General features: G+C 40.8%; 2 protein-coding genes across 2 annotated transcripts; one reads left to right on the top strand and one right to left on the bottom strand.

Annotated features, from left to right (window-relative positions):
- Positions 1-4,013: 4,013 nt before the first annotated feature.
- Positions 4,014-5,968, bottom strand: LOC129777370 (PR domain zinc finger protein 5-like). Its single transcript, XM_055783611.1, has 3 exons — positions 5,724-5,968; positions 4,544-5,643; positions 4,014-4,485 (listed from the first exon to the last, which is right to left on the bottom strand). Exons 1-3 carry the CDS (start codon positions 5,847-5,849, stop codon positions 4,407-4,409), a joined length of 1,305 nt encoding a protein of 434 aa, XP_055639586.1. The 5' UTR covers positions 5,850-5,968; the 3' UTR covers positions 4,014-4,406.
- Positions 5,969-9,387: 3,419 nt separating this feature from the next.
- Positions 9,388-23,446, top strand: LOC129776856 (5'-3' exoribonuclease 1). Its single transcript, XM_055782745.1, has 8 exons — positions 9,388-9,609; positions 9,820-10,848; positions 10,911-11,128; positions 11,185-11,740; positions 11,805-11,906; positions 20,210-20,484; positions 20,541-23,181; positions 23,251-23,446. The coding sequence occupies exons 1-8, from the start codon at positions 9,535-9,537 to the stop codon at positions 23,320-23,322; spliced, it is 4,968 nt and encodes a 1,655-aa protein (XP_055638720.1). The 5' UTR covers positions 9,388-9,534; the 3' UTR covers positions 23,323-23,446.
- Positions 23,447-25,759: the final 2,313 nt, after the last annotated feature.

Raw genomic sequence — 25,759 nt, 5'->3', positions numbered from 1 at the left:
TTATTCGGTGGTAGGTTAAAAAATCCCTAGAAGTTTAACATAATTCAATAACATGGAATAAAATTTTTCCTACGTTTAGTGTTCCTATTATTCACTATAATTTACACTTTGAATATTTATTCTTAAAACTGCATCTTTCTTCTCTTTACTTCAATATGGAAATGAAAGGATCTTCAGTGTAAGAGCGCCTTTAAATCAATTTGAACAATAAATTCAAAGTTTTTGTTCTATACAACATAAATCCTTTAGTTGCGTACAACAATTATCGAGCGCAAGGTTTGTGTGATATCGAGGTCCAATAGTTTGATTCCGAAAAGGCCTTTTCAGATGGCGGTTTGTTGCAACCATTGTTTGTGGATCATATGTCTGTCATTGGTTTGCAACACTGTCCATAAGGTTCTGTACAACGTCAGGTTGTAGTTTTTTTTGAACAGAAATCCATTTTCTCTTGAAGTCCGCCTCCGATTTGACAACTTTTGGGTTCTTCCGGAGGGCCTGCTTCATAATCGCCCAATATTTCTCTATTGGGCGAAGCTCCGGCGCGTTGGGCGGGTTCATTTCCTTTGGCACGAAGGTGACCCCGTTGGCTTCGTACCACTCCAACACGTCCTTTGAATAGTGGCACGAAGCGAGATCCGGCCAGAAGATGGTCGGGCCCTCGTGCTGCTTCAATAGTGGTAGTAAGCGCTTCTGTAGGCACTCCTTAAGGTAAACCTGCCCGTTTACCGTGCCGGTCATCACGAAGGGGGCGCTCCGCTTTCCGCAAGAGCAGATCGCTTGCCACACCATGTACTTTTTGGCAAACTTGGATAGTTTCTGCTTGCGAATCTCCTCCGGAACGCTGAATTTGTGCTCTGCGGAGAAGAACAACAGGCCCGGCAGCTGACGAAAGTCCGCTTTGACGTAGGTTTCGTCGTCCATTACCAGGCAATGCGGCTTCGTCAGAATTTCGGTGTACAGCTTCCGGGCTCGCGTCTTCCCCACCATGTTTTGCCTTTCGTCGCGGTTAGGAGCCTTCTGAACCTTGTATGTACGCAGGCCCTCCCGCTGCTTGGTCCGCTGGACGAATGAACTTGACAAATTCAGCTTATTGGCGACATCCCGGACCGAACTTCTCGGATCACGTCTAAACCGCTTAACTACGCGCTTGTGATCTTTTTCACTGACGGAGCATACATTTTTGCCGTTTTACACCTTCCGGTCGATGGTTAGGTTCTCGAAGTATCGTTTTAGTAAAGGGTGTGTGACATCAAATTGCATCACGGAAAAAACGCTGTAGTAATTCGCCCAGTAGACCGATCCTTTTGAAAATTTTAGACAGTAAAATAAAAACTATTAAACAACTTTTGGCATTTTCTTTTTATTCATACTTCGAGCCCAAGCCCGTATGCTCGCACCTTCCTCTTTACCCCGTCCATAAGGTTCTGTACAACGTCAGGTTGTAGTTTTTTTTTGAATAGAAATCCATTTTCTCTTGAAGTCCGCCTCCGATTTGACAACTTTTGGGTTCTTCCGGAGGGCCTGCTTCATAATCGCCCAATATTTCTCTATTTGGCGAAGCTCCGGCGCGTTGGGCGGGTTCATTTCCTTTGGCACGAAGGTGACCCCGTTGGCTTCGTACCACTCCAACACGTCCTTTGAATAGCGGCACGAAGCGAGATCCGGCCAGAAGATGGTCGGGCCCTCGTGCTGCTTCAATAGTGGTAGTAAGCGCTTCTGTAGGCACTCCTTAAGGTAAACCTGCCCGTTTACCGTGCCGGTCATCACGAAGGGGGCGCTCCGCTTTCCGCAAGAGCAGATCGCTTGCCACACCATGTACTTTTTGGCAAACTTGGATAGTTTCTGCTTGCGAATCTTCTCCGGAACGCTGAATTTGTCCTCTGCGGAGAAGAACAACAGGCCCGGCAGCTGACGAAAGTCCGCTTTGACGTAGGTTTCGTCGTCCATTACCAGGCAATGCGGCTTCGTCAGCATTTCGGTGTACAGCTTCCGGGCTCGCGTCTTCCCCACCATGTTTTGCCTTTCGTCGCGGTGAGGAGCCTTCTGAACCTTGTATGTACGCAGGCCCTCCCGCTGCTTGGTCCGCTGGACGAATGAACTTGACAAATTCAGCTTATTGGCGACATCCCGGACCGAACTTCTCGGATCGCGTCTAAACTGCTTAACTACGCGCTTGTGATCTTTTTCACTAACGGAGCATCCTTTTTTGCCGTTCTTCACCTTCCGGTCGATGGTAAGGTTCTCGAAGTATCGTTTTAGTACTCTGCTGACCGTGGATTGGACGATTCCCAGCATCTTACCGATGTCCCGATGTGACAACTCCGGATTCTCGAAATGAGTGCACAGGATTAGTTCACAACGATCTTTTTCGTTCGACATTTTTCCAAATTTACGAAAAATTGACAGTGAAGCATGGCCAACGTGATCTATACACTCTTATCTGATTATAAGCGAAAGCTGAAGATATAATTCCTAAAAATTAAATTTTTACAGCGTTTTTTCCGTGATGCAATTTGATGTGACACACCCTTTACTCTGCTGACCGTGGATTGGACGATTCCCAGCATCTTACCGATGTCCCGATGTGACAACTCCGGATTCTCGAAATGAGTGCGCAGGATTAATTTACGACGCTCTTTTTCGTTCGACGACATTTTTCCAAATTTACGAAAAATTGACAGTGAAGCATGGCCAACGTGATCTATACACTCTTATCTGATTATAAGCTAAAGCTGAAGATAGAATTCCTAAAAATTAAATTACTACAGCGTTTTTTCCGTGATGCAATTTGATGTGACACACACTTTGTTCAGAACAGTCATCTAGCAACCCTGGATATGAGTTCAATGTTTACATTTGGTTGTGTTGTTTGGAAGAGGCCCATTTGAGAATCTGTAAAATCTTACAATTACTGAATTGAATTTGATGGTTGCAGTTGAAAACATACATTGCTTATGCAATACTAGTTTAGCCGTGAAACAATTTTTGAAGATATAGGCAGAGCAGAAGAATACCGATGCTTTCAATCAACAAGGTGAACAAACACATCAAACAAACTAGACGATTCGACTGATTCATTGACAATCGCGGCCAAACGGTCGTCGAACCAGACGAGCTACTCGTCTGTTTTTAGTCGAGCTCGGCTTCTGGAATATGAAAACAAACGAGACGAGCGCTCGTCTGCTCGTCTCGTTTTCTGGAATAGGGCCCTTAATGTCGTGTCTTCATTTGATATCGACTCGGGAGTCAAATAGGAGCTCTTAAGTAAGGTGGCTTCCAGAATAAAATGATAAACTGAATAAATCTCACGTCACTATCACTATCACACTGAGCAAAATTTCGTATTTTGTAACTCGAGATAAATTCTTCCCTAACTCGAACTTCATGTGTTGCAAATTACCTATATTTAAGCGTTTCCTAAATGTTTCCCAAAGCAAGATATTAGGGATGCAAACTAAAACAATAATAATTCTCTGAAGATAAGCAACAAAAAATCCAAACAACTCGAAAAAGTATAACAGTTGCATCGATAGCTTTCATTCGGTCGATGCTATCGATAATAGTGAAATAGGGCTAACGAGTAAAATTCTTATCGATTCGATTTCTATAATAGGACCCAATGTTTGCACCATCGCACAAATAAGACTCCCGTTTCAAATATCATAATAGGCTGCGAGTAAAGAAAGCCTATTGTTTTTAGTTTGACAGATGCAGGTTGACGAAGTTACAGCGTATTTGTGATTTGCCCACGAGCAAATGTCGCAAAAAGGCATTCCAATCGCCGTTGGCGGACCGTGAAAAGGATCTTAGACCGAGAAAAGAAAGGACAACTATCCGCAAATTTGCTAAAAAATGACTTTCAACTTTTCCAACTTTCCGAATGGTTTTTGTTACAGACTCCAGCAAATGGAAAGACTTGTTTGTTAGTATGTCTATATTCTTCGGAGGTTGGAACAATACTCAATAGTGAAAATTATGCTGACAACCAGCTTGATTATTCATGGGCTTCTAGGATGATCGTCTAATGTGGTTTCTATGGAACAGTCATCATGTCTTTTTTGGCATATGAACCTGACGCAAACTAAGACGCATCAATCCTGATACTGACTGTTAAATCCTTTGCTTCGTTCTTGAGTTACATCGGGAGGAACGGACACCAAATAATGTTTATTTATATAGATAGAGCAACTAGGTAATAATAACATGTGGCTAAACTTATCTATCTCAGCTTCGCAGGCACATTTACCCAACTCTGACGAACTTTTGAAGTCCGAACATCCATCTATGTGCTTCAATTTCACTGGTAACGCATATCGAGACCAACATCGTCCAATTCAGGCGGATCCCAGATCTGGTCTTTGAATGAGATTTGTGCGAGATGACTGCGAACTTTTCTTTCGAAGGTGTTAGCTTTTGATTCTTGCTAACACTGCTACTCCATATGCGACCGTGTCAATACAGGACGAAGTCTTCGGGCCTTTATGCCTAAAACAAAGAAAAGTATGACAACTCCAACGAAACAATATCATACGACATGACATACGTCTTGGAATGCCTTTTGAGCATAATACTCTGTCGGAAAAACATTCCGCATATATCACAGATGTGCTTTTGTTTCCATTGTCGATTGTCGTTTTTGTCTTCTGCGATCTTATCCTTTCCACAGGGCCTCTTGAAATGGGCAGTCGCCGCGGATTTTGAGAACAAAGTCTTGCTGCATTTGTCACACTGTATGGAGTCAAACCTATTTACGACAGCATCATGTTTCAGGATAGCATGCATTTTCAATGCTTTCTTACTCCTGAACAGACTGTCGCATGCTTCACAGTTATACTTGCGCTCATCTTTATGCTGCAACTCATGATTTTTCAGTCGATCTTTAGAAGCAAATTGTTTACCACAAAATTCACAAGAAAAGGGTTTGTCCATAGTGTGAGTTGTTGAGTGTATCCTCAGATGGTGCCCATAGTTGAATGTTTTCGAACAGAAACTACAACGAAATCGCCTCGAATCATAATGAATTCGACAATGCTGTCTGAGAGTTTTCCTGGTTTTGAATCGCTTATCACACGTAGTACAAACGAATTCATCTTCGCTCAATTGCTGACAATGCTCAGACACAAAATGACTTTCCAACTCTGATTGTGAATTCAATTTTCTCGAGCAGTATTCACAATTATATCCTTGGTCGTTTTTATCTGACTCTGTTTCATCATCTCCTCCATGTTTCGTATCTGCTTTCATTTTTACCCCATCATGATCTATCTGATTTTCATTATTTATTTGAGGGCTACTGATACAATTGTCCGTGGAAACAAGTTTTTCATCGTCGAAAGTGCACTCCTCGTCCAGATATTCCTCAACATAGACATCATCTGCCTTTATGTTGGAATTATCTTTATCACACGTAACTGTCGATTCAGGTAACTCGTTTTCGACCCCAACATGGCTTTCTAATTTATCACCAACATTTTTCCGTAAACTCGAAAATGAGTTGTCATCGAATGTTCTTGTAATGCTCAACTGTGAAAGTGATTTGAACGATTCAATCGCTTTTTGTTGAAATTTGAAACTGCTGTTTAGCTCGGTAAAACAGGCAATACAAATTTTCTTAGAAACATTGCTGTTAGTGATTGATGAATCCTAGAAATGGGATGAAAAGTATTGCGTTAGAATATGAGAACTTTTTGATATTCAGTTATATTCACTAAAATCACACCAACCTGCAAACCAGTAAATTTGTAGTACATCTCTGAACAAATCATACTGTTACCCTCAAACTCAATCTCTGTTTGTAGCGATAGAAGCGTTTTATGAGACTCCAAACATATTCGACAGCAAGTTTCCATTGTTTTTTTGGTTTTGCTACAAATCGCAAAGTTTTCCTTCAATATCAAATCATTTCGAGCAATGGATCAAAACAAAAATAATAGTAGTTAGAGCAAGATGTGAGTAGAAGATGTAGCCGTTTCATCGCGGGTTTTGGTGGGAGCGATACACTAAGAGAAATAATTATTAAATATAACTTTTTTTTTGGTAAATGCTACCAATCTATAGTCATTTCCGTGACCGGAATAAACCGCAAAAGTAAACTGAAACAGAAACAACCACTTAGAAAAAGTGGAGTAGGCTAGAAATAAAGTGTAACGGGAAAAACATCATGTGTATAAATGCCTCACATTTCTATTAGAAAATTATTCTCTCGTTTTCGTTTATCGAAATTTATTCTAAGGTCAATGTAATGGGGATATAGGATAAAGAATCGAGGCGGCCCAAGCCACGATTCTGACGCGATCCGAGTCCTCCGCTGACCCGCCGTCGGAAGCGGCGGTGTCTCAAATGCAAACCTGGGATGCACTGATTGTCCGATTAGTTTGAAACATTGGATACGATCCGTTAGCAATGTCCGACTGAGCTTTAGCGAAATTTGAACACAAAAATTTAAACATTTAGAATTTATAATTTGTTAACTTTGCAAAAAAAGATAAAAAGTTTGCATCTATTTTTGTAGTGTCTGCGATTTTGAAGCAATGAACTGAAAATCGTGAATTGAGCGTTGATCAAATACATAATTGAGACGAATCCGGTTTATTAGATTTATTAAAACATTTTTTTTAAACATTACATTAACTCATTTGAAAGAAAAAAGCGTAACAGCAATCGGAACTGACAAATCATGATAACTTTCACGCCATGTTCGAACGTTTCTGATACTCATAATCTGCCATTAATGAGAGTTGAAAGATTGAAAAACCCTCGATATTCCAAAGATGCTACATTAATTTAAACATATAAAATTTCTCTGTTAATCTTGTTCATGATTCCTGATCCTAAGATAGTGCTACCGAAGTTAGAAGCAGAAATAATATTTCTCACTGTCGGTATCAGCATACAGAAAGGGATGAAGATACTGATTTCAAGAAAAATTAAGATAAAGAAGAAAATTGATGAATAAATTTGTCATTCGGTGAACGTAATTCTTAAATACGTGATCTGTTCACATCAACGGCAGTCAAAATTGTAGTGATGCGATTGAATGTTCTATGCGATAGCAACTTTTTTAGCTCATACGATGCTGTTTATAAAAATACGAGAAATTGCTATGAGAGAAGTCTTGTGACGATAGTGATAGTTTCGATATGTGTAATGATTTGTTGTATTACTGAATGACACTAATGTTCGCAAAGGAACTTTCACCGTCTAAACGTAGGTATTAACATGCGCCATTTGTTAATACTTAGTTGGGCTTCTTACTGAGTGACAAGCTCTAGAATACGCGTAGCACAGTACAAGTCAGAAGAAATTTCTTTAACAAAAAATCCCTCGGCCAGAACGGAAATCGAATCCGACCACCCGGTAGGATAATGTGTGGCGCTAACCACTCGCCCACGAGAGCACTTTGTGTGCTCATGTGATGAATAAAGCAATAAATGTTTTTCAATACATTTTGCATGTTGCACGATAAATAGTGTTGAAAGCATACATATTGGAGAAGAAAAACAGATAAGTAATAGATTAGAAAAAAATATCTGTTTCGAATATATCACGTTTCAATTATATTTTTGAATGCAATAAATGTTTTTCAATACATTTTGCATGTTGCACGATAAATAGTGTTGAAAGCATACATATTGGAGAAGAAAAACAGATTAGTAATAGATTAGAAAAAAATATCTGTTTCGAATATAGCACGTTTCAATTATATTTTTTTGAGCATGATATAATCGAGACGTTACTGTAGTTTGATATAGAAATATATATAATTTTCGTGTTCCGGCGGACGTTATTCCATGTATGGAAGCAGCTGGTCAAGGGACAGTTCTGCCCAAGGAAGTTTGGTTTGTGTCGCCGATTAGGGTTATAAAGTTCATTCGATAGATTATTCCTGATAGGCACCTATCTCGCTATAGCTTTCGATCTACTTCTTCATCAATAAGCAGTAGATAAGCTTGAAGTGTAGTAGAAAAAATGGAGCATACAATAATAATTCAAAATAATGAACGCAGTGGTTCACACCCAACAAGAAAAAAATATGTCGTTGATTAACTCCACACAGTCGATGTTACCGGACAACAAATCGAAGACAAGCAGACGATGAATTTCCTCCCGCCTTGCCAAAAACTTTTCCAAGTCAATAAGCATACAGCGAGTCTCGTAATCAGGAAGATGAGTGGGATCATTCCATGGCAATTGCCTTAAGGCGTAGTGGATAATACAGCGTTGCACTTTTTCAATCCTGATGATGTGCATTGTATGGTACGGAGCCCAAACGCATGCTGCGTATTCAGGAACAGCGTGTACGGGTCCCGGAAGGACTGCGAGTTCCGCCGGATAAACCCTAAAACAGCGGTGTTCGGACAACTTCAGTTTAATGTCGAAAATAAAGCCGTGATCTCGAATGGAGTTAACGCGAACGAAAACAACAGAGCCGATGACGTAGTCATGAGATGTAAACGATTGGCCCCTCGTAAAGGTTACTGCCTTGCTCTTGCTGATGATCGGCTCCATGCCGTTGGTGAAAATTAGACGCATTCCCATTTCCCCATACATTTGTTCTGTCCATTTGTGTGCTTGCCCGAACAGAGCTTTCAATAACAAGCAACATAGCAGCCGCTAGGATAGAAACAACAAACGGGGATAGCGAGAAGAGAATGTTCGCGAAGTAAACTCCACCCTTACATAGTAAATGAGCTGTCCCTAGCGTTTAAATATTGCATCTCCTCTGAGGAAAATTCTCAGAATCTTTCTGTGCTCGAAACAACAAAGGTCGCTTGTTCTGTTCGTTTTGTGTTTTATGTTTCCCCTCGAGTTTCCCCAAATGATTATAGGTCGCTTCTAGCCATCAGTGTTTGGCTTTGTTCGTGTTGCTTGTTTTCGTTGCGCGAAACTTAGAACTTGTTCATTGATGCAACGAGCTCTAGCTTTGCAAAGTGTAATGCGTGCAAATAAAAAAACAAATTGCGACACATGATCAATTAGTGTATTGTTCTCGCAAAGGCAAGAAAGAATAGTTGCTTCTCGAAATGATTCTGCAAAACCACGCAAACCATTAAACCTTTTCAGAGTCCCCGGAACTTTTTACCAAAGAGTTATTTATGAAATTTCGAAATATTCGCAAATAATATCCGAAATGATAAACAAACAAATTTCGAAGAAAAAAAAAGATTACGTAGTCCTACGTTCTAAGCGGCCGCAGGTCGGATACAACCCTTCGAATTTTTTAAGTCATCAGCGTACAAAAGCTTACAAGATTTCAGCTGGTTGCCGAGAGGCGACCATTTCATTCTGAGAGTGTAGATTCTCGCGGCCTTTGATCGATTATTTGATTAATCGAGTTTTTACCGGACATCCCTAGCCATCTGACATTGTTGATTCGCTCATTTTACATCTGAGCCTGAGCTGAAGGCTTGTGTTTGTTGTATCATATCATGAAATCGTAAGCCAAGTTTAAATTTGCACTTATTTTGGTATAGATTTTTCTGACAAGCTTAGATTTTGGTTTATTGAAGAAAAGTACGCTAGAAGAACGTCGCAATGGGTGTTCCAAAGTTTTTTCGCTACATTAGTGAGCGTTATCCATGCTTGAGCGAATTGGTTCGAGAAAACCAGGTAACTTTATATCTTGTAATTTAACCATGTCTGGCTGTTGGCTAATAATAAAAAAATGTTTCATTTGATCGAATAAATAACCTATGTCTGTTCTCGAACGCAGTGTAGCAATGTTATTAAAACAATGAAATGAAAACAAAGCAGCATGATACACAAACAAACAAAAAAGTCATACAGAACTACTGATTTATTTTATGATGTTTATTAAAGGTTCCACAATTTGATAACCTGTACTTGGACATGAACGGTATAATACACAACTGTTCTCATCCAAATGATTCCGACGTTTTCTTCCGAATTACGGAGGAGAAAATTTTCAGCGATATATTCCACTATTTGGAATTCCTGTTCCGGATGATCCGTCCCCAGAAATTGTTTTTTATCGCTGTCGATGGAGTTGCGCCACGAGCAAAGATGAACCAACAGCGGGGTCGACGTTTCCGATCTGCTCGCGAGGCACAGGAGCAGTTGGAAGAGGCAGAGAAGAAGGGAGAAATACTGCCAAAAGAGGCCAGATTCGACAGTAACTGTATCACACCAGGTACGGGTTTTATGGTGCGTTTGCAACGTGCGATGGAACATTTCATCAACATTAAAGTTAGTACCAATCCACTGTGGAAGCATTGTAAAGTAATACTGAGTGGACATGAGACACCGGGCGAGGGAGAACACAAAATCATAGAGTATATCAAGTATGCGAAAGCTTCGCCGAATTATGATCCAAATACGCGCCACTGCTTATATGGCTTGGATGCAGACTTAATCATGCTGGGTCTTTGTACCCACGAGCGGCATTTTTCGCTGCTCCGAGAAGAAGTTAAGTTCGGGAAAAATGTTAAAAAAACAACTGTTGTCGAGGAGATGCGATTCTATCTGCTTCATCTGACGCTTATGAGAGAATATCTCGAGCTAGAGTTTGCTCCTGTGAGAGATCAGTTATCTTTTGAGTTCAACATCTACAAGCTGATTGATGACTGGGTGTTGATGGGTTTTATGGTTGGCAATGATTTCATACCCCACTTACCGCATTTGCATATCAACGAAAATGCGCTCCCCACATTGTTTCAAGCCTATATGGATATTTTGCCAACACTGGATGGACATATAAATGAAAGTGGCAAATTGAACCTGCCGAGATTCGAGGTTCTCATGAATCGGTTATCTAGATTCGATAGAGATATCTTCCTTGAACACTACACCGATTTGAAATATTTTCAGTCGAAGAGGGGACAAAATAACGTAAGTATTCTTGAGATGATTCGATTTTTTAACAATAAATAAAGCCTGTTCTTGCTTTACAGATGGAAGCTTTCGATGCGACAATAGACGAAATTACCGCTTCTGATGAAATGGATTGTGATCTTGCGGCGCTTATCAAAGCGTCGGAGGATATGTTTTCAGACGATGAAGAGGACGAATCGGTCGGGGATTTGGATAACCCGGATTTTTTCGAGAAGGAATTTACTGCATATAAACGAAATTACTACATCACAAAACTGGGATACAAGGATTACGATGAGTGAGATCGTGTTTGTACTCAAATTTAAAAGAATCTATCGTTTCTTTTCTGTGCAGGAATGTGCGAGCTGAACAGGCAGAATGCTATATTCGCGCTTTGCAATGGACATTGGAGTATTATTATCGTGGGGTGCCGTCGTGGGGGTGGTTTTATCCACATCATTACGCACCATTCATAAGCGATGTTCAAGACTTTAAGGATCTCGTTATAGATTTCGAACTCGGGAGACCATTTCTCCCCTTTCAACAGTTACTTAGTGTGCTTCCAATCGCTAGCAAGGATCATATACCCAGCGCATATCATTGCTTGATGATTGATCCAAACAGTCCTGTGAAAAGCTTCTATCCAGAAGAGTTCTCCACCGATCTCAACGGAAAGCAGCAACAGTGGGAGGCGGTTGTTCTTATTCCCTTCATTAACGAGAAAAAGCTGCTAGAAGCAATGGAACCGTGCGATGCATTCTTAACCGATGAAGAGAAGCAAAGAAACGTCCATAGCGCAATGAAATTGTATCAGTACGACGAGAAGGGCACATCATCATTACCGGCTTCTTACGGCTTCGAGAGGGTAGAGCAGCTGAAAGTGAAAGAAATTGCCATTTATCGAGAAGACGTATGGAGCATTTGCTTTGAAGTTACACTGCTAATGAAATAATTATTTTCTCATATACTGCTAGTTACGTGTCCCGGATGATAAGCTTGTTCTTGGTCCTACCAAAGGTGCTATCCTAGACGGGTATATTAAAGGATTTCCAACAATGAAACACCTTAAATATCACGTAAGTAACAGGTGTGTTAGACTGAGCATGACGAATTGGAATCTCACATTAGGATATTATCTATTTAGCTAATTTAGATAACTCAAAACGCAATGGGCATTCTTGCAACCGCATTCATATTGAAGCCAATTTTTAAAAAACTACACTAAAGGGTGTTACACATCAATTTGCATCACAGAAAAAACGCTGCAGAAAATTACCAATTGGGTATTTTCTCTAGAAAATTTAGGGTAGAAATAGTTGTAGTTGAAGTAATTTTTACATTGTGTTTTTATCGCTGCCAGTTTTTTTAAAATTGAAAAAAATGCGTTACCCAGAAAGCAACGTCGCGAATTGATTTTGCTCAAACACCTGGAAAATCCTCAACTCTCTCATAAAGACGTCGGAAAACAATTCGGTTAGTCGTGTGATTAAACGTTACTACGAAACTCTGAGCATCGAAGGGAAGGAGAAATGCGTTTAGAATGGATGTTCTATTAGTGATCAAGATTGCAAGCGTGTCGTGAAAGCGTTTAAGCGGAATCCCAATGCTTCGGTCAGGGATGTAGCCAAAAAGCTAAATCTGTCCAAATCTTTGGTTCAGAGAGTCAAGGACCGGGAGGGCCTGCACAAGTACAAAGTGTAGAAGGTTCCAAATCGTGACGAACGGCAAAATACGGTGGGAAAATCAAGGGCCCGGAAACTGTACACCCAGATGCTGACGAAGCCTCATTGTCTCATCATGAGCTTCCGGGGCTACTGTTCTTCACTACCCAGTACAAGTTTGATATTACGGAGATAGTAAGGAAGCGGAAATTTTCAAAGTTTTCCAAGAAATACGTGATATTTTGTCAAACGATCTGCTCATGTGGCAAACGGAGTGCACCGTTTGTGACTACCGGGACTGTAAAAGGGTAGATCTACCTCAAGAAATGCATACAGAAGCGTCTGCCTCACGAGACCCATCGTTCTTCTGGCCGGATCTAACCTCGTGTCACTATTTAACGTTTTTTCCGTGATGCAATTTGATGTGGGACACCCTTTATGTCATTTCGCTGTAAACAATATGATTTTCGTGCGTTTCCCATGCTATTCGTGGGCAAAAAAATGTGGGATTGTCGTGTCGAATCGTAACGAAGGACGTAGAGAGACTCCACTCCATGAAGCTCATGCTCTGCATCCGGTGGGAACAGTTCACAGTAATTAAGTTTATCGATAGAATCTACCGCACTCCCTTTCTTGGGTGGTACAGGTGGTTTCCCAACTCGAATGTGCCCTACAACAGGGTCCAGGTCCGATACCAGTAAGATTCTAGTTACGGCATAATTGTGTTAAGGACACATGAACGATTCGGAAAAGACGCTATAGTGACTCCTTCTTGGTACGACAAGCGGTTGAATAATGCGAATCAGGGCGTGACATTTTCGAAACTAGAAAATGATTTCATTCCTTTTCCATTCCTTCAGCCAGAATCGTTTCCGATTGTGAGTATCCTCTACTCAACTGAAACAACGATTCTTTAATTTCATTCTTTTCTGCTGTCGTTTCCTTTGAATTTGAACGCAAACGCTTTCACTTGAAGATGCAAACTGCTCGGATGGGCGAGATTCATTTCATTTGAATGGACTCTATGTCAGTTTCACATGTAAAGGGACGATCATTGCTTTCAATTGAAAATTTCATTCGATTTCATTTCTCCGAATTGGATTTCCCAGACTTTTTTTTCAAAAGAAATGGAATTAAAAGAGGCACATAAGGGTATATTAGTCTTACAACCACCGCCGGTAACTGATTACGCATGCTAGCATACTGCACAACCTTTCAAATCGCCTTTTTCTTACTTTCAGTGAATACGGTTTCTCTCGGAAACTCTAACGAAATTTCCATTCCAAACTCGCCTTTCGCTTGAGTAAATGCTGTACCAGTATGCGTGGATAGCACATTTAATGAAATTTTGACGTAGGACTACTTGTTTCGTTTCTATACCGGGGTGTAAAATCAAAGTTTCGAAAACGAAAGCGTTACGCCGGAGACCGAGATTTTGAGCGTTAATAGCTCCTAAAGCGTTATATACTTGTTACTTTTTCATCCTAAAACGTGTTTCAATAGCCTTAAAATTGCTTTCAAAACAGACTATTGAAATCACCAATCGGTATATAAGCGAGCGCCTCTCGGAAATCCACTCAGTTATATAATTGAACAGCGATTGGAGCATGTTGTCGCTGTTGTGGTGAAGCTCTTCGTTTATCATGAAAGCGCTGATGAACGATGCCACCAAGAGCCTGTTTGTGCACCTTAGGCCAGAAGGGAATCCATCAGGAGGAGAGTGATGCCACAAACGGTTCCGCTTGAGACATCGGAGCAACCACACTTACACGCGCGGAACTATTTTCGTTTGGTTGCCATCCAGCATCGAGAAGATTCCGGAAAGATGTCATCGTTGCTGAAAAATAATCTATCAGTTCCCCTTGGAATTGAAAAATACATTCATGCCAAAGAGTTTATTTGAATGTTTTCTATCTATTTAACACTACAACCACATACATTTAGTTTTGTGATTTTTCAATCAAGTGCAATGAACAGGTAGTTATCGAGTTAGCATAAACCACTGGTGGGTTTCGAGTATCGAGGAGAATCTGGAAAGATGTTATCGTTGTTGGAAAATAATCTGCCAATTCCCCTGGAAATTGTAAAAAACATTCAAGCGAAAGAGTTTATTTTAATGTTTTCTATCCATAAAACACCACGACCAAATACATTTAGTTTCGTTATTTTTCAATCAAGTGCAATTAACAGGGGGTTAGTATTAACCACTGGTGGGCTACGAGTATCGAGGAGAATGTGGAGCGATGTTATCGTTATCCTCGAATGCAATTAGCAGGAAAGCTTCTGAAGATTATTCTTCCCCATCGAAAATATCCGTATCTAATATTGGATGCGCGCGCAATGGAAAATGTTTCGCATCGCGAAAATCATATAATTTTCAATCGATTATTGCTCAGACGCTGAAAGTTTCAAACTCAGAGAGTTTATTCGCTTCTAGTTTGCCTTCCAAATTGCCATCGTAAACCACACCTTCTCTCGATTCAATCACGGACAAACAGCATACTTAAGCGTACTTAAGCTGGAACGAGTTCCGCTCGTTTTGTTCGTCATGATGTTCCGAAATGTGTGATTGGTGAGCAACTCAGAGCAATTGTTACACATACCGAAAACGTAATTCGCATCCCGTGGTGGACCTTTATTTCTGTATGCGAGAAGGACCTAAGAATCTGTATGTCGATCATACCATGACAGCAAAGATCCCAACAGGTCCCAGGAACAGAACCAGGTTGCCAAAAACTGTGCATAGAAATTGTACGATCAAGTTTTGACCAAATACAACCGGTTTGTTTTGATGGACAATGAAACAAATGTAAAAATAGATTTTGGACAAATCCCGGATCAAAAATATTACCATTACCATTAACACATTACCAAACCAGAACGATTCTCCTGATAAGTTCCAATTTGTCTTCGCAGACAACTTCGCTCGCAAGTTGATGATATGGCAAGGTATCTGTAGTTGTGGAAACTATCAAAGATTTTCATCACTGGAGCAACTATGACAGGACAACTTCACAGGAAGAAGTGTCTTCAGAACATAATTTTGCAGGTCATTCGATCACACGAAGGTCCCGTGAAGTTCTGGCTTGACTTAGCCAGCTGTCATTACAGCCGGGTTGTCGAAGAATGCAATAAGCAGAATAATATTGATTTTATCGAAAAAAGTATGAAGAAATTTGGTAAACGAATGGACTAAGTGTATCATCGGTACTTCGTGTATCATAAAGTCATAAAATAGACCACATTCATGGTTAGTGGTTTCATGACCAGCCCCGGTAAGATCTTGGTCGTATGCTGACAGGGGTCTATCCAAGCGTCTGTTCACAATGGAGGTGCAACTAAAAACAGCGTCTGTTTCCCATGTCACTGTCCTCGTGTCAGCGGGGACTCGCGGGAAAGCCCACATTGAGAGCCCACAATTTCAACATCGTAGCACTCGATGGCTCGATGGTGCGATCGTTTCCAGATGGTTATACCATCTACCAGCGCTGCGGCAACACACACGAGCTGAATACAACTTCCATCGTGATGAGGGAGATGCATAAACGGGTGTTGGCTGGTGGCCAATCAATGAGAGAATGTGCAGACTGAGAATGCGAGGCCACTTTTTCAGCATTAGCATTATCAACGTTCACAGCCCCCATCCACCGATGCATTAAAGAAGAATTCTATGCGCAGTTAGAGCGTGAATACGATCGCAATCGGTGATTTTAACGCTCAGGTCGGTCAAGACGAAAATTTCAGAATGTTAATTGACAGGTTAAGTGCCCATCCGCGAACCAACAAAAATGACCTAATACTTATCGATTTGGCTGCCTCCAAGAATATGGCCATACGTAGCACCTTCTTCCAGTACAACCTCCAATACCGTTACACCTGGAGATCACCACAGCAAACAGAAACACAAATTGACCACGTTTTGATCGACGGTCGGCACTTCTCGGATATCATCGACATCAGAACCTATCGATAACATCGATTCAGACCACTACCTGGTGATGGTCAACCTGTGTTCTGTCAGTCGTCAATAACATAAGACACCAGCGCTACCACGATACCACCTACGACGACTACAGGAGCCGAACGTTACTGCAACATACTGGATGCTGCTCCCCTCGATGAATGCCGGGACATCCTAAAAGCAGCAATTAGTAACACAGTAGAGGCTATCATCGGCTATGAACAACGTGGATAATGGAGCGAATGGTTTGACGACGAGGGCTGAGCGCTTCTGAGCGAGATGGATGCAGCACGCGCAGCCATGCTACAACGAGCGACTCGATAAAACGTGGAATGATTCCGATTGAAGGGTGTGTGAGGAGATGGAGGTACTTTATTGCGTTTCTCAAGGATCGCGTTCTTCAAAAAAAGGTTTTGTGTCGCGGGCTGAAATGTGCAGGGACAAGGAACGATGAATTTTGACGAACAAACGCGAGGTGATTGAAAGGTGAAGTCAGCACTACAAGACGGCATTAATGAGGACTACACTGTTGCAGTGGACAACGACGATGTTGGAATGTTATCATCCACCCAACACTACATAACCGGATGGGAACTGTCCTATCGCTTCTTAATCCGAACGAAATCATGAACTCATTAGTAATTGAGAATTGTAAGAAGCTTCTCGAATTGAATCAACGGTCGAGATCCATGGATCTGTACTCTCATAACATTTCTCAAGAAATAAAACCTTCAGCAGACATCTTCAATAATGTTAGCTTTCGGAAATTTTGCAGATCTTCCGTTGATTTCGATCTTTCTATGAAGGACGAAACTCGAGACATTTCAGATCATCTTCGATCATCGTTAATCCCTAATATTTTCGCTTCAAAATATAACCATATCAATTCTTCAAGAATGTTTTTCACTGATGGTTCAAGAATCAACGGATCCACTGGTTTTGGTATCTTTAATGAACATTACTCTAGCTTTCATAAACTTGAAAACCCTTGTTCAGTGTATGTTGCTCTATTCCTGGTAATGAGAAAGCGGATACACTCGCAAAGATAGGTAGTATGCAGGGCACAGTTTTTGAAAGACAAATAGCGTATCGGGAATTCTTCTCCATTCCCCGACAGCAGTCACTCACCAGTTGGCAAAACCAATGGGACAGAGATGAGCTTGGGAGATGGCTATACTCTATTATCCCCAAAGTTTCAACGAAGGTCTGGTTTAAAGGGTTAGATCTTGACAGAAATTTTATTAGAACTATGTCCAGATTGATGTCCAATAATTCCGCGCTAAATGCGCATCTCTTCCGCTCTTGCTTAGGTCTTGCTACTAACAATTTATGCAATTGTGGTCAAGGATATCATGACATCGAGCACGTTGTTTGATCATGTAATGAATTTTGCAATGAAAGAATTAAACTGGTTGCTGATTTAGAGGCTTAAGGAGTACACTCACGCATGCCAGTTCGCGAGATCTTAGCTACTCGCGACCCTAATTTTATGTTCCCCATATATGTCTTCCTAAGAAGCGCTAATGTTATTATTTAGGTCACCTCTCCTACTCCCACTGTCCATTCTCCCTTCCTTTCCTATTACACAAGCAGAACTTAGTACCCGTTGAGATAAGATCATTACAGGAGCTATTAACATAACAAGGAGGCACTCACTACCAAAAGATACCGTTGCTACATCAACTGGCGATGTAGTTGTTACGACCCACCACAGGCACTGTTCCAGACAAGGATAATACCGACGAGGCAACGAAGGAATAAATTATATTATTTTATATATTGCACTGTAGTTTTAGCTAATTAGACTTAAGTTAATAATCGTGTAGTTATAATATATTCAAATAGTTTTAAAATGTATTGCTTGATAATGGCTCTTTATCCACATGAGCCTAATTAAATCAATGAAGGAAAAAAAAACTACATAACCGATCTGAGTACCTAACTTTTCTACTATGCCACAACGACGGCAATTGAACTATTCTAAGAACGAAGAGTGTTCACAATTGGTAGCGACTATGAATGCCATGTAAGTATGTGGATCGTTTAGTTTTGTTTATTTGGTTTGTTGTGCATTGAAAAAGCAGAAACAACAGACAGGCAGAGGAGAAGGAAAAGATTGTCCAGTCAGTCCAGTTCAATAGTCATCGTTATTTGTTTGTACAATTTTGCTATGAATAAATGTAAATTGTTGCTATTGAATAAATGTAAATTGTTGCATACATGTCAGGAAGCGGAAGTTCCGTCCACTGGTCTCGGAGCTGCAGGCAATGACGTAGCGGCAACGGCTGAATAAGATGGTCAAGTCGATTTTCCCGGCGAATCGCGACGTGACGGTGGTGATGGACGACGAGACCTATCTCACCCTGGACGGCAACGACTGGTAGGACACGTATTTTACGTATTTTACTTCCCCCACGAAGAAAGTGAGCTCCGAAATGAAGTTTATTTCACACACTAAGTTCCCCAAGAAGGTGCTGCTGTGGCTGATAATCAGCGAGAAGGGGATGTCAAAGCTGCTCTTCTTCAGCTTCGGATTGGGAAGCTTATAGTACGAATGGCCTGCCGGAAGTTGCGTCGTTCATCAAGCAATACTAAACGAGCGAAGACGCTGTGTTTTGGCCGAATCTGGCGTCAGCCCACTACTCGAAGCGATCGTTAGAGGAGATGGAGCGGATGAATATCGATGTGGTACCCAAGTCGGCGACCCGCCCAAGGTCCTCCAGCCGCGTCCCATCGAGAATATGGGCAAACCTGAAGCGTAAGATCTACTCCAACAATTTTGTCGCGAAAACTTAGAAGGAATTGATAAATAAAACGAAGAATGAACTCAAAAACATGCCTACACGCATGCCATGGCGAAAGTTCCGGTTAACTGCCGGAAGGCCGCTCGCAAGGGCGTAGAATTTTTTTTTGCAAGTTAGCTTCCATGGAAATTTATCAAACTCAATTATCACCATTAATTATTTTAACACCATCCGAAAAAAGTCCATTTTTTTAATGCAAACGTTACACGAGTGTTAGTCCACCATTGAAATAAAATCGACGCGAAAGCAATCTGAGTGGAATTGATATGCAAATATATTTCTATGCTGTCAATCTTCCCTTAGCCTCGATGGCCACCATAGTCAATGATGATTTATCGAGAATTATGCGTTGGTCTGATGGAAATTTACTACCCATAAATTCATCCAAAACTAAAGTGATGCTAATTAAGAGAAGTCTGAATGTAAGCATCCTTTCTGAAATAAAACTTGGCAATGATACTATAGAAAATGTATCCAAAGTTTCCGTTCTTGGCTTCCTTGTACAAAACAATTTTGAATGGGATAGTTACATAGCATACGATAGTTAAGAGAAATCGATCAAGTCACTTACACCCCTTGCATTCTAAGCCCCTCAATTATTTAATTTATTTTTTAATAAATAAATAAATGAATAAACAAATAAATAAATAAATGAATCCATCAAAATTGTCCGGCCGTTCGTATCATCAAAAAAATTGGACAATTTGTACGCATAGTAATTTGAAAACCAACATAAATATAACATGTTCTCTTTGTTTTTGTTTTGGACATTCACATTATCTGTTTACTGGTGTACACGACATAGATTTCATGCTGAAATATTTTCGCACTTTATTTTTAACTTTCATTGCGTTCTCAGAAAAATCCTTTCGAGTATATATTTTCGAATGTCGAAACTTCAGAAGGGAAAGAGAACAGATGATTACAAAGCTTTGACTCACTCGTCATTCCAGGGTATCCTCAAGGAGGCACGCGTGAAGGTGTTCAACTTTCCGAGCCGCAACCAGAGCATGGTGGTGGTCATCGATCGTCCGCTGGGTAACCCGAGGTCCACCGAGGCTCTCGCAAAGGAACTTCTCGGTCGCATCGTGTACGTGAGCTGGCCACATCTGATAGAAGCCAAAGTGGTTAAGATCTCCGATGCCGAGTCGGCACACGAAAAAGATCGTGAAGTCCAACCGAATAATAAACATTTTTTCAGTCATTGTATCAGATCGATAGTTGATCAGTAAGTACAGCATCATAGAGGTAAACGGTTGCTCGTGCTAACGATTTCCTTTCCAGTCACAGCAGCCGCCTGGCTATTGATTTGGGAAGAATCGAACAATTGGTGCACGTGAAGACTTGTGTGGGGAGCGAGTACGTACTTAGGAACAATCGCTACGTATTGCATAAGCTATGGAATATGGGCGAAACGGCGTATCCTATTCAAGCTATCGTGACGGATCTCCGCGAGGCACTTAAGACCTTGAAACCATACCAAGAGATCCAGGAAATGTTCCCGGAGAATTGCTCAGTTTTTCTCAAAGCTACCCAATGGTACGGAAGTCTTGGCCATGTGGTTGACGTGACGGCCGGTCATCAACGAATCAAGACTCGTTTCGAGATCTACGAAGAACCAAGCATGGATAGAATTATGGATATTAACGATGAGGCGAAAAATCACTACATGGGAGTGCACGATGCTGCTTCCACTATTGGAATATCGTCAAATTTGCTGAACAGATTGTCATCTACCATTTACATGATGCCGGGTGGACGAAGATCCATAAACGTGGATGAGCGTGGTAAAATGAATATCGGGTTACAGCTAAGATTGGTTTCTCAGGATGAAGAGACAGTAGGATACACAAAGAAAGTCAACAAATATTGGATGTTCTCCGAGAAAACCATAGATCTGATCACAAGATATCACGAGCAGTTTCCCTTCCTGTTTGAACGGCTGGAAAGTTGTGCGAAAGGCGATGTTTTGTTTGAGGATGAAATATTTGGGAAAAATAAAGAACACGGAGTCGGCTTGAAAGACTTGATTGCGTGGATAAAGGCCCAAGATCATGTTAAGGCAGAGAAAAGACCTTGTGGGACACAAACATTGGAGCCTGCTGCCATTCAAGAGCTCCTAGCGATTGTAGATCAACATAAAACCAAGCTACCGATTATGCAAACAATGTTTGTTTATCCGAAAAATTTGTACCGTCCAGGGATGGTACAAGCGAAAAGCATAGATGCTCAAGCAAATTTTGAACTTTTGGATCGAGTTATTGTCGCACGCGAGACAGAAGTGGTCCCTCTAGGTTACAGGGGCACTATCATAGGTATATATACTGCTCATGATCCTAATCCTGTACGCCAAGAATGTGTAGCCAAAGAGGACAAATATTATGACATTTTATTCGACAATGAGTTTCCGAATGGTGTTCAGGTTTATGGTATGGAAGCCACGAAGAACAGAGTCGTTCGCTTATCCGAGGGCGCTGTTTTGAATATATCCTATGGAACCGCCGAATTCGAGTGTAAACAGATCGCCGATCCACAGCCTACTATTCTGCCAGCGGAAGAATTTTTGGCAGGACGTAACCAACAACAACGAATTCAGCAAAAGACAGAACTTATTCGCGTACTACCTGTCAAACCAACCCCGACAGCAGAGTCAATAAAAAAGCGAATGAACGAACGAATTGAGAAGAAAAATCCCACTAAAGCGTTTGTTATTGCTAACCGCAAGCCACAAGAAGCATGCTCGGTACCTGAAACTGACATGCAAGCTGGTAGTTTTGATTTCGAGCGATTGTGGAATAAACTGAGGGGAACCTCACAGGCGCCAGTAACTTTTGACGACAGAGATATAAAAAGATTCATATCCACAAATACTACTGCACCGAATGGAAACGCTCAAGCAGTGTCACAATCAACAATATCGAACGAGAACAGTAAACCATCGAGCGCCAATTCTACCGCGGACCCAACAGATATGCTTAAAAAGATGCTTAAAATAAGTGACAATGAGTCTAGGTTACTCAATCAAGAAGTGATGAGTGAATCAGTTGACTGTGAGAAAAACGTGATCAACGCTAAACCGAGCACAACGACTGCTTTCGTGCAACAAAACAGTATGCCGACTCCGAAGAGCCTTCCAAAGCCACCGTCCTCTTGGAGAGCTCTGAAGAAATCCCCAGGCGTTGAAAAATATACAACACCAACAACACAGCAAAAAATTAATCCCCCGGTACACTCTCAACCGGCAGCGGATACCACCAAAATTTACTACGACGGAGCTTCTCAAAATCATATTCCCCATATGCAATCCCAAGCAGCGATTTTGCACCAGCCATATGGTCCCTCATTTCAACAATATACTGCGACTTCGGACAGGGTATACCATTCCATGGTGCCGCCACATTCTTTTGGGCAACAACAATTTCAGCCTATGTTACGGCTGCCAAATTATCAAACCGCCCCAATGTTACCGCTTCGTATGATGCATCAGCAATCACACCAGCGGTTATATCGGCCGCAACAATTTCAAGGCAGTTACGTGAATAACCCACGCCAATGTGGCCCGAATGGTCCACAAAACTTGAGTTTCAACCGAAACACTCCGGCTGGCACGGGAGCCTTTGTTCCGCTACAAGCCATGATCAACGCCCAGAAACGGAACGTTGTTTGTCCTACGGGTACTTCGAATGTGTCGAAGAAGTCCAGCAACCAACAACCTACCCAGGCAAATGTAACCACAGCTTTTGCCCAGAAAAATGCCGAACTGAGGCAAATAGTGGAAAAGAAACAGGAAGAATGCAAACAAGGGTTTGCATCGTTCCTGGCGGAGACCTCTGGTGCCGAAACTGTGATTCCTGACAAGCACAAACCAGCTGTCGAAATGAAATGTGATAATAAAAGTAGAAAAAAAGACGACTGCTTAGAAATAGTGAGTATTTTGGCGCTTCCCTTCTCGATGTTACGTATCAATATTTTCTTTCTTGTTCTTCATCAACAGTCGACACCGGATACAACACCACCGCCAAAGGTTCGTCATATGAAAATAGCTGCACGATTTTCGCAAACATAAATAACTTTTATCTGTATTCTACATTTTTATCACATTTGTTTAAATTATTATTTCTTTGGAACAAGTTGAAGTGATTTTTATCTAATAAATGCCGTAAACGACAAAACACGTTTACGTCCAACTACCCCTTTGAGTATTTTTAACTAACAGATATCTCAATAACACAAAGTTTGAAATGCATTTTTACTGTTCGGTCCCTTAACTCGCTCCGTATTGTAGTAAAATACTCGTCTGAATGAATACAGATTTGGTTCAATACTAGGAAAAATCAAGTCGAAATGTAGAACTAATATAATGAAATAGTCACCACAGACTGCAAGGCCAAATTGCTTCGGACAGTGTTACAAGTGTAAAACCGATGAATCTGTTAATAGTGAACGTTACCGAAAAAAATTAAATGAATTGAATCGAAAAAAAAATAGGAATAGGACAAAAGTCGACAAAAAATTATTTTTCTTGATGACAATGTCCCATACCGAACAACGGTTGAGCTACTCAATTGGAATCATCGAAAGAAGCCAAGTCTGGAGAATAAGCCGCATTATTCTCCAGACTTGGCTTCTTTCGATTACCATTCGTTTTCATCGATGGAACACGCACTCGCTGAGTCGCATTTCAATTCCTACGAAATTGTGCGAAAATGTCTCGATGACTAAACTGCCGTGATCTCGCAAAGTGACGCAAGCGCCAAAATTGACATTTTACTTTTTATGTTATACATCGATAAAGAATACCAAATCCTTTCAAACGACTGCGAAGTTTTATAGAAATGTGGAAAAATGACCCCGTAAAAGCTTGAAAACGGAATGGCGTAAGCGCTATTTCCACTGTGATGTGACGCTAGCGCCATTTCCCTTATAATGTGACGTAATTTGAATCTGATGCGATGTGATTTTTAATCCGCTCCGATGGCATAGAATGAACGAGAAGGGACAACTAATTTCAAATAACAACATCAATCAAGGGACAAAGCATCTTGACGATGTTCACTTACCTCACTTGCTCAATGTCTTTTTCGGATGAATTAAAGCTGAGAGATCGAAGGGTAAATGTCGGATTTGCTGAACAGCTGCACTCTTCTAAAATCTCTATCGAAACGCATCTTATAACAAAATTCAGAACATCCTCGCGTAAACTGTATTTGCTTTACATCGGATAATTTCGGACGGCATTATCTTATTCAACAAGGATGTTTTCAATTGCACTTTGGATTGGAAAAGAAAGTGCTGTCCATAGTTGTTACATTCGGGTTCTCAACTACGTTGGCCCGCTCGACACACGCTACAATGACGGAAAATGTGTAGAACTCTTCTCCCTGATGCTACCTCATGCTCCACTGAACGGTGGCATGTGGTAGAAAATATTTGGAAACAGATTCTCCCATACTTTGATGGATGAACGCCAATCGGTTGTGGAAACAGCGATTAAAAGTTGCTGTTTCCACAACAAACTGGCGTTGGTAACAAAGCTTAAATAAAACTGCATTTTTTCAAAAATCGAGCCGATGGCAATGTATTTCCATCAATTGTACATAATTTGTACAGATCAGACTATCGTAATGTACGCGTATGCTGATTATACATGCAATTTTGCGAAAAGTCTCGTACTGAAAATTTCTCCCTCTGGCGCTTGCGTCACTTTGCGAGATTACGGCAGTAAAGAACAAAGTTTTTTTTATGGCGTGGCACTCATAAATTGCCTGAAGGATGAAAAAAATCCATTACTGTGAAAAAATATTTCGAACCATCCAAAAACAATTAACCTCTTTAAATAATAAAACATACGGATGGTATCCAAGACACGATTACATTGTTATCTTACGTTAAAAAAGAAATTGTTGTCTGCGAGAACAAACTCTATAGGAATTCTTCTTCTTTCTTTGTTTTTAAGAGGCTTTATATAGGAATTTAAGAATGAAATCCTTTAGTACAGTACAATACCCGAAAGCACTGACAAAGATCGATGAATGAATGCTTGCACCGAGTGAAATGCGAAATATCCCCAAAGCGATTGAAATGAAAATTTTAGCATATTGTCAAACTAACTCTCAGCATTACCATGTACTATTGATTGTGCGGAACAAATTTTCGCCTACACTTTTCCATCAAAAAACGCAACTTTTAACGCTGGGGAACATTTTCTTCAAAAAACGCCACTTTTAACCCACCACTAATAATGCTCGAGTTCGATAAAATTGAATGATCTATCGAATGGTATTCCAATCAGGGTTACCATATCTACAGAGCAATCTGTATTTATACAGATTTTTCAGACATTTTGAAATCAAGAATCTGTATATACAAATTACAGATTTTCTGAATTTCATACAGATTTACAGATTTTTCAACATAACGTTCCAATATTTGTGATGGCTTGATGCCAATAATATTTCTTTTAGTCTCACCAATTTTATTCATATAGCATTCGAGTCAGTCTG

Source organism: Toxorhynchites rutilus, chromosome 3 (assembly GCF_029784135.1).
Source record: "Toxorhynchites rutilus septentrionalis strain SRP chromosome 3, ASM2978413v1, whole genome shotgun sequence".
Taxonomy (NCBI): domain Eukaryota; kingdom Metazoa; phylum Arthropoda; class Insecta; order Diptera; family Culicidae; genus Toxorhynchites; species Toxorhynchites rutilus.
Note: the sequence above shows the minus strand (reverse complement) of the source record. Positions and strands in the feature narration are given on the sequence as shown.

Coding starts and splice junctions, on each gene's coding strand:
- LOC129777370 (XM_055783611.1), bottom strand. CDS start 5,849: ATGGAAACTTGCTGTCGAATATGTTTGGAGTCTCATAAAACGCTTCTA. Junction 5,644..5,723: donor ACAAATTTACTGGTTTGCAG/GTTGGTGTGATT, acceptor TCCCATTTCTAG/GATTCATCAATCACTAACAG. Junction 4,486..4,543: donor CTCAAAAGGCATTCCAAGAC/GTATGTCATGTC, acceptor TCTTTGTTTTAG/GCATAAAGGCCCGAAGACTT.
- LOC129776856 (XM_055782745.1), top strand. CDS start 9,535: ATGGGTGTTCCAAAGTTTTTTCGCTACATTAGTGAGCGTTATCCATGC. Junction 10,849..10,910: donor CGAAGAGGGGACAAAATAAC/GTAAGTATTCTT, acceptor CTTGCTTTACAG/ATGGAAGCTTTCGATGCGAC. Junction 11,907..20,209: donor TGAAACACCTTAAATATCAC/GTAAGTAACAGG, acceptor TCGTCATTCCAG/GGTATCCTCAAGGAGGCACG.